The sequence below is a fragment of the Tyto alba genome, unplaced genomic scaffold (genome assembly GCF_018691265.1).
Source record: "Tyto alba isolate M040663 unplaced genomic scaffold, T.alba_DEE_v4.0 Super-Scaffold_17, whole genome shotgun sequence".
Classification (NCBI taxonomy): Eukaryota; Metazoa; Chordata; class Aves; order Strigiformes; family Tytonidae; genus Tyto; species Tyto alba.
The window spans coordinates 1607282-1620628 of NW_024881279.1; the positions used below are offsets into that span (position 1 = coordinate 1607282).

The 13347-nt window shown below is 52.8% G+C and overlaps 2 protein-coding genes across 4 annotated transcripts in view; one reads left to right on the forward strand and one right to left on the reverse strand.

Moving 5' to 3' along the window:
- The window catches only part of DPYSL3 (dihydropyrimidinase like 3), a 39120-nt gene extending 33251 nt beyond the window's left edge, over positions 1-5869 (forward strand). For both annotated transcript variants that reach the window (XM_042790181.1, XM_033006089.2), the window contains exons 10-14: positions 2726-2867; positions 3217-3387; positions 3768-3947; positions 4531-4693; positions 5168-5869. In XM_042790181.1, the coding sequence (XP_042646115.1) occupies positions 2726-2867; positions 3217-3387; positions 3768-3947; positions 4531-4693; positions 5168-5256 (745 nt within the window). In that variant the 3' untranslated portion in view covers positions 5257-5869. The remainder of the gene's footprint in view (positions 1-2725; positions 2868-3216; positions 3388-3767; positions 3948-4530; positions 4694-5167) is intronic.
- The window catches only part of STK32A (serine/threonine kinase 32A), a 40122-nt gene continuing 32081 nt past the window's right edge, over positions 5307-13347 (reverse strand). The window contains exons 10-14 of one of the 2 annotated variants that reach the window (XR_006165095.1): positions 12510-12635; positions 11308-11436; positions 10897-10961; positions 9263-10242; positions 5307-7824 (exon numbers count right to left, since the gene is read on the reverse strand). Coding sequence is in view for 1 of the 2 variants with exons in the window: in XM_042790182.1 (XP_042646116.1) it covers positions 10152-10242; positions 10897-10961; positions 11308-11436; positions 12510-12635 (411 nt within the window). In the remaining variant the exon portion in view is untranslated. The other variant, XM_042790182.1, reaches the window with a different exon arrangement.

The window sequence follows — 13347 nt, forward strand, 5'->3', positions numbered from 1 at the left end:
TTAGTCCAACCTGAACCACTTCACTGTAACTGTACAGGTATTTAATGAGCTGACTGATGGAATGGCTCTGACTCAGAGCTGTGGTGGCTTATCTCTGAGAGCAGAGGGACAACAGGGGAGGCACCATAAGCTTAGCATCAGTAATGAGAAAAATACAAAGGCAGGTAATCATGAACCATTTAAAATGCTTTGAAGAAGGCAAAGAAATGAGGACTAGCTAATACAGACTTGTCAGTGAAAGCAGTCACCAAGCCAGAGAAGCCCTTCCACGCATGCAGGGTGGGGAATGGCTGCCTGGTTGTGATGGTGCAGGAGAAGGTGGAGGGGTTACAGGTGTCACAAGCTGATGAGGGCCCACTGGTTGAATACAAAGCAGTAGTACGGCCTCACGCCTGTACAGGTGAGCAGCAGCACAGCCTGCAGAGTGCAGGAGGCCTTTAAGAGCAGCTCGTGCACATCCAACGGGGATGGTGGGTCATTCTTCGGCCCTGAAGGCAAGGGGGGTAGGGGAGGGATTTATTGAAAATGGAGAGCAAACAGGAAAAGCACTCCAGCAATTTGCTTTGACCTTTCACAGTTATACTTCATCCTCTCACTGGCAAGGCATGTGTAGCAGCCAGGGACACAGAGCTCGTTGCTGACCCTGTCCACGCGCCATGTGTGAATTGCACATCCCTCTCACCCTGTGTTTGTACATCGAACTGTGCACATGGTGGCTGGTCTGTGTTAGCCAGGGGTTGAGTGACACTGAGGGGGTTGTAAATGGAAATGACCTTTGAGGTAATGCTGGAAACATTTCTGACTAGATGAGCAAGGGATGACTGGTCAGTAAGAGGTGTCTCGGCAGAGGCACACGTTAAAAACCTGGGTTGTGCCAGGGTGGAAATGCCACGGCTGGTGTAAGAGAGGTGCCAGTGCATTTGGGGTCTGAATACGCAGCTAACCCTGGGTTTTTCTGTGGTCAAGGAGCAAGAGATGCCTCTGGTCAAATAGGTACAGGTCTTAGGGACTGACAGGGAAAAGTGAGCCCAGCTCCTGAACTGACTTTCTAATTCTTACTTTCCAATTCAAATTTACCCCAGACCTCTAAGGAGGCAAGAACACTTGAGTCCCTGCAGCCCATAGGAGTCTGTCCTGACACCTTTCCTGTGCTGTTTTCTGTGAGGCTGCAGCAGGAGGAGAGGCTGCAAGGACCCAGCTGGGCTGGATGGCTTTTCTTCCACCAGAACAAGTCTGGTGGAGATTAGGAAGCATGTTGTGTTGTCAGCCTGGGCCTCTGTCTGCACCGTCAGTCAGACATATGGCAGAAATTATCAGAGGAAGATGGAGATTACCAGTGGATTAGGGCTGATTCACCACCCCAAGCAGAGCCGTTGTGTCTGCACTATCCTGGCTTCAGGCACAGCCAGTCTGGGAGCTGGGTGCTTGAGGCCAGTTGCCTCATGCCGACAGGACTGGGAACAGGCCTGCGTTGGTCTGCTTCCTTTTGTCCAGCAGTGACTTTCAACTGCTGCCTGTTTGCTGCTCCCCAAGGACCCAGCACTAGCCAGGTGACTTCCAGGGAGCTACGGGCAGCTCCTTGCCCTGCCTTGCCTGTTGGCAGCTCGCCGGCTCTGCCCGTTCTTGCCCTCTGCCATCGTTGTCAGGAGCAGGATGGGTCAGGGCAGCTCATTCTGCGCAGAGGGTTCTGGATAACAGTGTTGGGCAGCAGCCGCTGTAGAGTGCTGCAGTGGAGCTTCTCTGGGCTCTCTGGAGAGAGCTGCTTCTGGGGAGTCCCGACTCTTCGTCCCACTGTCAGATTTACGTGAGGCCGTGGCGGGTGTTTGCTTTTGTAGCAGTGATGTGGCTGAGATGCTATCGTTTGGGCCAGAAGCTGCAGCTTGGGCCAGCCTGTGCTTGCGCGCACACCTTCTCGGTCTGCGCCGCTGGCTGCTGCAGCTCCTGCTGTGAGTGTCCGTGCAGGGCCAAGGGGAGCCTTCGGGGAGCTCCTGCCAGGCGAAACGTCTCGGGCCAGAGCCCCGGAGCCAGCTGGAGCTGCTCTCCTCGCTGGGGAAGGCTGGTAGTGCGAGCGGCGGGCAGCCCGCAGGCTCAGCCCCGCCGTAAGCCCACTCCTGCTGCTGCCTCCCCCCTCCCAGAGACAGGGGTGATGCCTGCCCACGGCAGGCTTCCTGTGGGGCAGGGCAGGGCAGGGCTGCGCTCACCCCTTGGGCTGCGGGAGCTGGCAGTACACAACCAAAGGGCTGGCTGCGGGGGACAGTCCTTGGGTGGAGAGGCTTCTTCCTCCCTGTGTGGCAGAAAGGCTGCCCTCTCCCAAGCAGACCTGACAAACTGCCAGAAATGTTTTTTCTACTCACACTGGGATGGGTTTTTTTCCCTTTGTGTTAGTTCAAATTATGAAGTCTGATATGGAAGGACATCTTTTGGCTTGACACAAAGGCCACCCTGTTCCCTGGGATCTGAGCTGCTGACTCCTCCTGTGTGCAGGATGCTGGCGGGTGGCACAGCGTGGCAGAGCTCTCTTGCCCCTGTGCCCCAGGTGACACGACCACCACAGGGGCTGAGTGGGGTGGAATTCTTCAGGCTGCGGGGCCACAGAACTGAGCATGCAGAGTAAAATAAAACTGAGCCAGGGTCTGCCCATGCCCAGAGGAGAACCGTGTCCCTCGTGTCTCTGCTGTTGTCTGACGGTGAAACGACTGACGCTTTTGTTACCACCACCCCTCAGTGGTGACCTGCAGGTTTCGGGAAGTGCCCACTGTACATTCAGCACCGCACAGAAAGCAATTGGAAAAGACAATTTCACAGCCATCCCAGAAGGGACCAACGGCATAGAGGAAAGAATGTCAGTCATCTGGGACAAGGCAGTGGTAAGAATCACTCCAGGGAGAGGGCAGAGCGGGCAGGGTTGATGGGCACCTCAGACACCCGTGTTCTTAACCCCACAGAGTTGGGCACACAGCTGCCTGTCTCCTTGCTGGTTTTGAGAGTTAGAACAAGCCAGAGCGGAAGAGGCAGCTGTTGTGGGCTTAGGGTGAACAGCCAGGAGCTGTGACTATGCACCCAGTTTTCGGTCTGTCTGGTGCCAGTAGTGCGATCAGCCACAGCGGTCTGGGCCCAGCCAGCCAGTGGCTTGTGTGGGAGTGAGCCTGGTGCTTCCCAGGGCTCTTACTCTCTGGTTCCCCAAAAGAGCACTTAGTTCTCTTTGTGTCTGACCAGGCCACAGGAAAGATGGATGAAAACCAGTTTGTGGCTGTGACAAGCACTAATGCTGCAAAAATCTTCAACCTGTACCCACGGAAAGGGAGAATAGCAGTGGGCTCGGACAGCGATCTGGTTATATGGGATCCTGATGCGGTGAAGATTGTGACAGCAAAAACCCATCAATCTGTAAGCAAGCCCTCTGTTCATCTATGGGGATGCTGGAGGGTGGGGTGTGAGTAGCGCTGTATAAAGGCTTCCTGGCTGCTGGGAGCCTGGCACTGCCCTGATGTGCTGGGTTCTGAGAGGAAGGGACTGGGTCCAGGCTCTGGGCAATGCTAGCTGGGACTGGGGGATAGGATGTCTATGAGCCCTGGGCTCTGGTTTGTGTTGGGAGCTCTGGTGTGGTGGACTAGTGAACTGAAGGAGGCCTCTGGGGCAGTCAGGGCTGTTACAGGCATCTTCTGCCTGCACTGGTGGCTTCAATGGCGAGGTGTGGGGACTAAACAGCGCTGGGTGGGCGGGCAGTGCTCATGTCCCTCCTGACCATCATCCCCCGGTTGCGGCAGGTGGCTGAATACAACATCTTTGAAGGGATGGAGCTACGTGGGGCCCCCCTGGTTGTCATATGCCAGGGGAAGATCATGCTGGAGGATGGCAACCTGCACGTGACCCAGGGGACCGGGCGCTTCCTGCCCAGCAGCCCTTTTCCTGACTATGTCTACAAGCGCATCAAAGCCAGGAGGAAGGTGAGGAGGCAGGGATGCTAGGAGACAGAGTTGGGACTCTGTTAGCCCAGATTGCCCTTTTCCCTAATAACTGTTTGGTTTTCCTTTGCTGTTCTTGCTGGAAACAGTGCTTCAAACTGCTGTATTTTAAACTTACAGTTGGGATAGTTAAGGCTTGGGTAGAGAGCTTTGACCTTAGGGTTGCTGGCGTGCCACCCACCTGGCTGGGTCAGCAGTGGGTGATGCCTGCCCTTGTTGCCGTCCTGCTGCAGCAGGACTCTGGAGGGAAGTGCTGAGTTAAAAATGAGGAGACTGAGCAAAAATGGCCTTCTCCTTCCCCATCCATGCAGCGTAAACCTGTGCACCAGGCTGGGCACACTTTGCAGGGTGGGAGCAAAGGGAGGCCGTCACGCTGGAGTTGTGCTGCAGGCTGCGCCAAGCCTCGATGCTGCAGGGAGGTCTTGGGCATGTGGGATGGAGGGGCAGTGTGAATTGCCTCTGCGGTGGGACTGGGGAGCCAAGGATTGCTGCAGTGTGTCGCTGCCATGGCAGGATGCTCCCTGGGAGCAGAGAAGTGTCACTGTCCTCTTCTCTCCGGTGACAGATGGCAGACATGCATGCCGTGCCCCGGGGCATGTATGATGGACCTGTGTTTGACCTGACCACCACCCCCAAGGGGGGCACACCTGCAGGGTCAACCAGGGGGTCCCCCACACGGCAGACACCCCCCGTCAGGAACCTCCATCAGTCTGGATTCAGCCTGTCAGGTGAACACACGTGGCGGCTGGGCTGGGAGAGTGCAGAGCCGCTGGCCACGCTGTCCCAGCCCCTGGCCTGGGGCGGGGGGCAGCTGGGGGTTGGCCTGGGGCAGGCTGAGCACAAGAGTGGAGCGTGGCAGGGTGAGACCCTGCATGTCCCTGAAAGGACATGGCTGGAGCTGGCCCTCCACTCTGCCGCACTTTGCAGTAGGAGCAAGGAGGACTGCGGCCATGGAGGTGCCAGTGCAGCACCAGACCCTGCTCTTGCAGTGTGGGTCTGTTCATGGAGGAACATCTGCAGAGGCGTTCAAGCCACTGCTGCTCTCGGGGTTGTTACTGGAGTCGGAGAAGGAGCAGGTTGCTGTAGACAGACTTGAGAGGCCCTTTGGCAAGACCCCAGGCTACCTGACTGCTCGGTTGTGTGAAGAAAACGCTCTAACTTCGCTTTCCCCTTTCCTCTTGTGCTTTCTTGTCCTCTCCCAGGTACCCAGGTCGATGAAGGTGTTCGCTCCGCGAGCAAGCGCATCGTCGCACCCCCGGGAGGCCGCTCCAACATAACCTCCCTCAGTTAAATGTCCCTGCCGAGAAGGAAACAAAATCTCTGTTCAAGCGAAGGAAGAAAAATGGTACATTGGTGTTTAAGAAGGAAAAGCAAATAAACCTGTTCTGAAGAATCGATAAGCCTCAAGCCTTATGTTTCACAAATGCTACTTGCTACCTAGCTTTAAAGATATTGCTTCATTTTGTTTTATGCATAGCCTTAAAATTCTGTTGTTGTTGTTGTTGTGGGTTTGGTTGGGTGGTGTTTTTACTCTTCCTTTCTGTATGCATGCCGCTCAGACAGGTCGCTCGGTTCAGTGTGTTATTCGTGTTGAACGCGTGTGGGATGCCGTGGTGTGGGACAGTGGGAATGACGCAGCGTGGGCGAACCAGGGACAGGGGCCGGCCGGCGGCGCGGTGTGGGGCAGGGAGGGCACATTCACAGGAGCTTGGTGGGGACGGGGGAGTCTGTGTCGTGTTCGTGTCCTTCACCTCCACCCAACGCTCGTTGGCGTTTCACCACGAGGCCCACGGGGGAGCCCGAGTCATCTCTGTAACAGCTCTCACAGCGCCTCGTGTAAGGAGTTTTACTACTTTGTACACTTTATTAAAAAAAAAAAAAAAAAAAAAAGTTGTTCCTTCAAACAACTCATGTTTCTTGTTGGCTTTTTCTTCTTCCTCAGGCTGCTGCTGGGCAGGGGTGGTGCGACGCTGTGCCCTGTGGGCAAGCTGGGCAGCTGGGTCCAGGGGGGCTCTGGGGTGCACTGCATCTGGAGCAGCTACAGCGCATGGACAGGCTGCTCAGATGGGAACCGTGCGGTGCTTGCTGCCGTAGGCGTCAGGGTATTGGTGTAGCTTCTTGGGCAAAAGCAAAGGTATTGGCAAAGCAGCGTGGTGGAAGTGTTTGTAGAAGCCTGTTCAGTTTTTTCCGTCTGGTCTCTGGCAGCCTGACCTGGCCATCACGGGCTGTTAATGCCTGGCAAAGCTGCGCCTGTCACCTGTGTGGTGACAGAGACCAGCGCCCCACGGCACTGCCTGGGCACGGTGTTTGGGTCTGCCCAGCTGGGGCTGGCTTGGAGACTGTTTTCTGTGGGCACCTGTGAGTTAAATGCTCCCTTTCTATCAAGCAGTGTTTATCAAACCGAGGGTCACAGCCTTCTAAATCTTGCAAAGCATGCAAAAAAAAATTTGATTGTTTTTTAAATATTGCAAAAATTAAGTGCCAATTTCAGCTGTGCTAAATAAATACACTTTTTTTTTCTTCTTCTTCCTCAAGTATTTGACCTTGAAATATTTATTTTTACATGCCTGCAACCCAGACAGGACAAGTTGTCCATGGAGCAGTCCTTAAGGGGCCATGCCAGAACAGTCGTGCCAGGGGTGGGGAAGGCTGTTCATACTTCGAAGTTTTGTGAGGTTCTGCTATCAAGTAATTACAGATTTTCTCTGTTGCCTGGTAGTGATTAAGCTGAGACTGTGCCTCTGTTTACAGAGGAAGAGGGGAAAGGAGAGATGGTTTCAGAAGTCTTTGGGGAATTTTTAAAGATGCAATGTTCTTACCATTTAAGTTCTTGAGGTTTTTTTTTTGTTTTGTTTTGTTTTGTTTTGGTTTGGTTTTTTTTGTGGCCAGCCAGTACAATGGTATTTATGCAGCAACAGTTTTTTTCCCCAGTGAGGAGCAGGGCTAGTTTCCTTGTCTGCGGCCCCAAAACACACACATTTATGGCGTATGAACCTCTTCACTAACCACACCAGTGCAAGACGAGGGTAGTTGTGTGCTGAGGGAGACAGGTACAACTGCTGGCACCAACTGCACCTCGCCCCAAACCCTGTGTAGGACTGAGCAAAGACCAGAGGTGCAATGGAAAATGCTGCAGGTGCTCTGGCTAGCCTCCCTGGGAATGACAAATCTGAAGGCAGGAGACACAGAGACCTCTAGCCCCTCCTTCAGCAGTTGTATTGCTCAAAAGCAGGGAGGGCTGGGGAGGGGGGGAGAGCAAGAACACAGAAATATTGTTGAGTGTGGTGTGAATTAGCAGGAAAAGGTGGCTTCCCCATTGCAATGACCCCCTTTGAGGACTCCACTAGCTGCTTACTGGTGAACTAATTCCTTTGCAGCTCCCTGGACAGAAAAAGGGTCACACTTTCCCTGCAGGTTGTTTCCATGCTGTTAACATACATACAGTGATGCTGCTGCCCTCCGCTCCCCAGCCCTGAGCACACACGCTGTGCTGCAACTATGCCAGGAGCCTGACCTGAGCAAAACCAACCAGGCTACCGGGCACAGCATGTGGAAGAAGGAGGTGGTACTGCAGTGCATCAACCCGCACAGCTGTGGGGCACTTGCCCAGAGGAAAGCAGGGTGCTCTGCTGCACCCCACCATCCCTGCAGCCTTCACCCAGAACCAGCTTCCCCTTACCCTAGCACCTTCACGGGATGGCAGCAAAGAAGCTGCTATAGTCCTCTAAAACTTGGGGAGGGGGCTGCTTATCTTTATTGTTCAGAGGTGACGATTACATACGGCACCATGTCAGGAAGAGGATATGCAGCGCAAGACCAGGCCCCCTTCGAGTCCAGGGAGGTGCTTGCATTGCGGTACCTGTTAACAAAGATAGCAGGACCTCCAACCACATCCAGTGCCACTCACATCTCTGTTAGAAATTACTGCCCCCAAAAAAAAGCCAGATGGTTAAAGGCAGTGCAGAAGCTGTCCCACAGGGGTTGGAGCTGGCAGGGTGGAGGCACAGAGGCAAACACTGGAGCTCTCTCAGCACAGAGTGAGCAGAGCAGGGGATCCCCCAGCATCCCCCACCACAAACCAGCCTGCCCAGAGACTCCGTCCCCCCAAAGGTGGTGGGAGAGAGCCTGGTCGGGCCCCTGTACAGACCCATTGTGCTGGACTGCCCTGCTCGGCTTTTCCGCAGCACAGATGTGCTCCGCTGCAGCCCCCAAGGGACGGCGCCGGCACGGAGGGGAGCCCCAGCCAGCAAACGCGATGCGGGGGTGGCACAAGAGCTGGTCTGAGCAGGGGAAGGTGCGGCTGCTGCACAACAGCAGTAACCCCACTCCTACAGTGAGGCTGTGCCAGCCAGGGAGCTGCTGGCGTTGGGACACCGCACCACTGCCAGAGGACGGACCAGAAAGGGGAAGACACCAAACTAAGGCTTCTTTTTAGACATGACCTAGGCCCAAACTGCTCAGTGCTGGGATGCCCGCTGCACGCCCTGCAGAGGTGGAACAGGCAGACAGGACACTCTGGGCCATTGCTTGGCTGGACAATCTCCTGCCTTGGGGTCAGGCGTGCTGGGGGGGACTGAAGCTGTTCCTCTTCCCACGGGATGGCTGCTTGCCTGTGCACATGCGTAAACCATGTTTCCCAAAGCAACCAGCCAGTCATCCTCAGATCAATGAGACAGGGATTATTCATGCATCAGTCCATCAGACACAGCTATGAGGACCACTGGGACATCTATGGCACACAATTGGTGTCCGTAACCGACTGAATCCAGAGGTCCATAGGCAGGGGGTGTCTGAAAGTCCTCGGCCAGGGGAAAAGCAGATTTAAACTGAGTCCAGTAAAGTCCTAGTGGGCTCTAGGCAGGAGGAACACCCATTCTGCCTTACTATGCAAGTGACCTCAGAAGTAACCTTTGATCAACTGGGAAGGAACCTTTCATTTGCTGTTTGTTTTATTCTTTGCTTTTTTTTTTGTTGATCAGATTTAGCCAGAGAGATAGGCAGGAAGGCACAGGGGATACAAAGAACACCTTTGAGTAAATGGGAGGCAAGTGATTCTTTCCACATTCATTATATTGCTGAGAATAAGAAAAATGTCAAATAAGGAGGTGAAACCGCAAGTCTGCCAAAGCATTTAAATAATAGTGTCATTCCCAGCATTACGGTAATAGAAATGGTTTGGCCAATCCCAGTCTTGCCAGATACTGCACCAGGAGTACAGCTGTTCCTGCAAACAGTAGCCGCTTAAATCAAGTGTGATTTCAGTGGCAGAGAGATTAAAAATACATATGCAAATTTACCTCTGGTGTTGGAAGCCAAACCCCATCAGATTCAGTGAGTTGCATCAGTTCAATGTGATGATGAATGGGTTTTTCAGGCTGACCTGGAAGAGATCTGGATGCTGGTTATTCACCAGGGCCTGGCTGTTACCTCTTCATCTTCACATCTGTTTGCATGCTCTGCTCACCCACCGTGCCAGCCCTGCTCTGTGAGAAATGGGTACAGGAACCATCACGGAAAGAGGGGGAAACAGATGGGAAAGCTTTGCTGCCTCCTCCCAGCTAAGGAAGGAGCTCATTGCCCCTTCCAGCCCTCTGTGCCCACACTTGTGGGAGGTTTGCAGGAGGCAGCTGTAGGCAAAGGCCACCTTGGTCACTGCACCGCAGCTGAGAGCGGCCTCTTCCATCCGGAGCAACCAGGTATGAGCCCAGGTGGGTGTCCCGACCCTCACAGACCCCGAACCCACAGTGCTGTCAAGGACTCACCACCAAGACTGATACTGGTGAAGACGCATGGTGAACCCTTCGGTTATGCTGCTGGCAGTCGCCTGGCAGGCAACACCAAGGGCTGCCAGGCTGGCTAGCCAAGCTGAAACGGAGAACACTGAAATCTCATCCATTGTCACATGGTCACATTCCAGCCACCAAGAAAGGCAAAATAATAGGAGCTGAGTCTAACTGACTGTGGCAAGTTGCAGAGGCAGCACCCGCAGCCTCTCCCCCCACGCCCAGGATCCAGCAGCTGTGGGGTGGAAGGCAGAGGGAGTGGGTGCCCCAGCTGTGCCCAGCCACCCTGCCCTGGGCTACCGGTGGGGTCCTGGCAGCAGCCGGCCAGGCTGGTGGCCCAGTGCTGTGCAGGTGGGTGTGCGCCAGCCCCACGAGGAGAGCGCCGGCAGGGGCTGTGCTGCCTTCAGAGGTTCTTGTTCTGGTTCTGCTTGTATGTGCTGCTGCTTTTTGCCAGTGTTAGGGTCTCCTGGATGTCGCTGTGGTGGTGTTTCACCCTTAGGGAGAGAAAGGGATGGTCGAGCTGCGAGGGAAAGCCCAGGCGGTGCCAGGGTCCACACAGTGGTGCAGCTGCCTGGGACCATCCCGAGCCCTGGTGTGAGCTGCCACTCACCCCACAGGGGCTGTGCTGAGACCCCGCAGCCCTGAGTCCCCGCAGCCCCGAGCCCCCCCATAGCCCTGAGCCCCCCCATAGCCCCGAGTTCCCACAGCCCTGAGCCCTCCCATAGCCCCACGTTCCCATAGCCCTGAGCCCCCCCACAGCCCTGAGTTCCCACAGCCCTGAGCCCTCCCATAGCCCTGAGCCCCCCCACAGCCCTGAGTTCCCACAGCCCTGAGCCCCTCCACAGCCCCGAGTCCCCCCATAGCCCCAAGTTCCTGTAGTAACTGCCTGCACAAACGGGGCAATTAATGCAGTTTGTGGCTGAGGGCCCAGCCCTGCGCCTCAAGAACAGCAGTGCCACAACAGTCCCCGGCAGATGACAGATCAACCAGCATTCACCAGTACCCACTTCCCTCAGCTGCCTCGTTAGAAAGCTCCTAAACCCCCGTCTGCAGCGTTGGCCAGGATGGCCCAAAACCCAAAGCTGTCAAAGGCTTTGACAAGGGCCAGAGGCTCTTATCAGTGATACTGCCTCTGTATCAGTACTTACTTTTCTCTGTTGAAAACAATGAAGTCCCTCTGGAGCACCTCTAGGTGCTTTTGAAGATGGCAGGCCTTTCATATTCAAATAGAAAAATAAAGGGATGAGGAATAAATTCACAGTTAATGCAGAAAGGCATTACAAGGACAATTTCAAGGAGCTACAGAGGTATCTTTAGGTATAGAGCATCTTTAGCATGGCAGTAGGGAGAATGGCATTAAGACTTTCATATGAAACTGGTACTTACACATGCTGCCTTCCACCAAAGGGAAGATGCAAAAGTGTTTTGGGAATAAAGGTGGTCACAAGAGAAAAAATGGCCAGTTTAAACCATTTTCTGTGGTCTTGCTAGATGGCAATCAGCTTTCTTGGGAAATGAGAGACTTCCCTGATCACATGCTTGTAACTGCTTGTTCTCACCTGGGAGGAATTGTTTTTCCTGGTGTCTTTCTCCTTCTTAGCCAAGCGCTTTTTTTTCTTGTGCAGAGGTTTGGATTCTAGAATCATTTCTTCCAATTCAAAGGTTGGGTCACAATTCAGTCTGCCTTTCTGGAGGGGAAAAAGAGGTAGCCTTAAGTGACCAGAGCCTGTCTTGAAGTCTCATAACTTGGACTGCATCTGGGAGCTAAATTTTGTAAAGAATAAACTATTTACAACTGCACACATAGCTAGAACACCTGCTGCACTTCTCACATATTTTATCAGTTTCTTCAGCCAGGGGACATTGCCAAGGTGTGACAATTGCTCTTTTTGTGCTCACTGATTCTACTCTGCCCTTTGGCTGCTTCGAAGTGACAGAGAGGACAGTGTGTCTCAGCTGGGTTGTGCCTCTGCTAGGAGGAGCACAGCAGTCTGCAAAACTGGTTTTAAATCAATATGTGTACACCTACCACAAAGAAAACCAGCCACATCAGGGGGAAAATATATACAATTAGCAAATATTCATAGTTTAGCCCAACTTATATTTGGTTAAAAACAGTTGGAATAACACTGCACACAGCAGTTCTTGGATTATTTTCCATGAAGGCTATGTTATTTCTGTGGTGTTTTAATCCAATTAAAAAAGGATCAGTAACACTAATCTACTGTAGGTGTTATTTTTCTACAAGGAGCTTGTTAGGGAGAGTCATTACAGGAAGAAACAATTACAATAAAATGGCGGGTGATCTGCAGGCTGCTAATGAGCCTATGTCTGTTCACCGTTTTGTTTTGTTTTTTTTTTTTTCCATTTGAAAAGCTGGTGGGAAGCAGGGCTGCTAAGAAAGGGGGTTTGGTGCAGAATGGCTCACAAGCACTGCCAGTGTGCAGTCCACCTAGCATGCCACAGAGAGTCTGGAGCGTGTAAGACCAGTTCTGCATCCAGAAATTCTGGGAATATTATAAACAGAGCAGATCACTTTTGGGGCACCCACACTTTGTAGTCATGCTCCTTTACTCTTTATTACACCCACAGGAAGGTGGAAATTTTGCCCTTGCCTCCCTTTTCCTTGGTCCCTTACAACACCTGATGCTCTTGTGGAAATTTGTAAGAACTTTGCACGATCTGGTGCCAGACACAAGAGCAGGCTGCAGCATGTAACGCTTGGGCACATTGAGAACCTTTTAAAATCAAATTGCCTTACCGTGGGAATGAATTCTGGCATTATCCTTTTCTGGAGAACAGCATCCCAGTTCACATCTGACAGATATGGAAAGTCCTGGATATCTTTCAGCTGAGAAAAACGCTTCTCGGGGTTCGGCTCGAGCAACTGCAGCAAGAGTTAAATGAAAAAGGTGAGAAAGCAAAACCCTTCAGGACACGCAGCTCTGCTGACACTCGGCACTAACACTGGCACTTTGACCGGGTGTCTCTCTTCTGTTGCCCTGGCTCAGATTCCCTTCACCAGCATATGCGAGGGGCTCACAATCTTTAACTCTATTTATTCTCATTTTTATGAACAACTTTTATCCCCATTTTAGGTGATGAGGCAGCACAGTGACATTTAACAATTTGTCCAAGGTCAAAAATAAGTATTTGTTTCAGAATGGAGAGTTAAACTCATGCCTTTGTGTTCTCAAATTAATACCACATTCCCTGTTTTCTCACTCTAGTAATAGAATATTCATAAGTATAATTCCAGTGTGAAATAATGCATTCACACTGCTTATTTTCAGCATTTTTTTTTCACATTGCTGTAGGAATTACTCGTGTAGAAGGAAATGCTTGAGGTTCGTCTCTGAAGTTCAAGGATTCAACACTGCATATACTCATAATAGTATGTACTCCAAAAATCTATCAGGAAAAACAGACAATCCAAACCCTCTGGAGAGGGGTGGATAAGGTGACACGCCCCCAAAGCCTGGCCTCATGCTGGCGTGCAGCTGGGTGCAGGCAGCAAGGGCTGTGCAGAGCCGGTTGTACCCAGAGATCACCCCCCAGGTCATTTCCTCCTGCGGAGTTCTGCTCCAGTCCTAATGTGA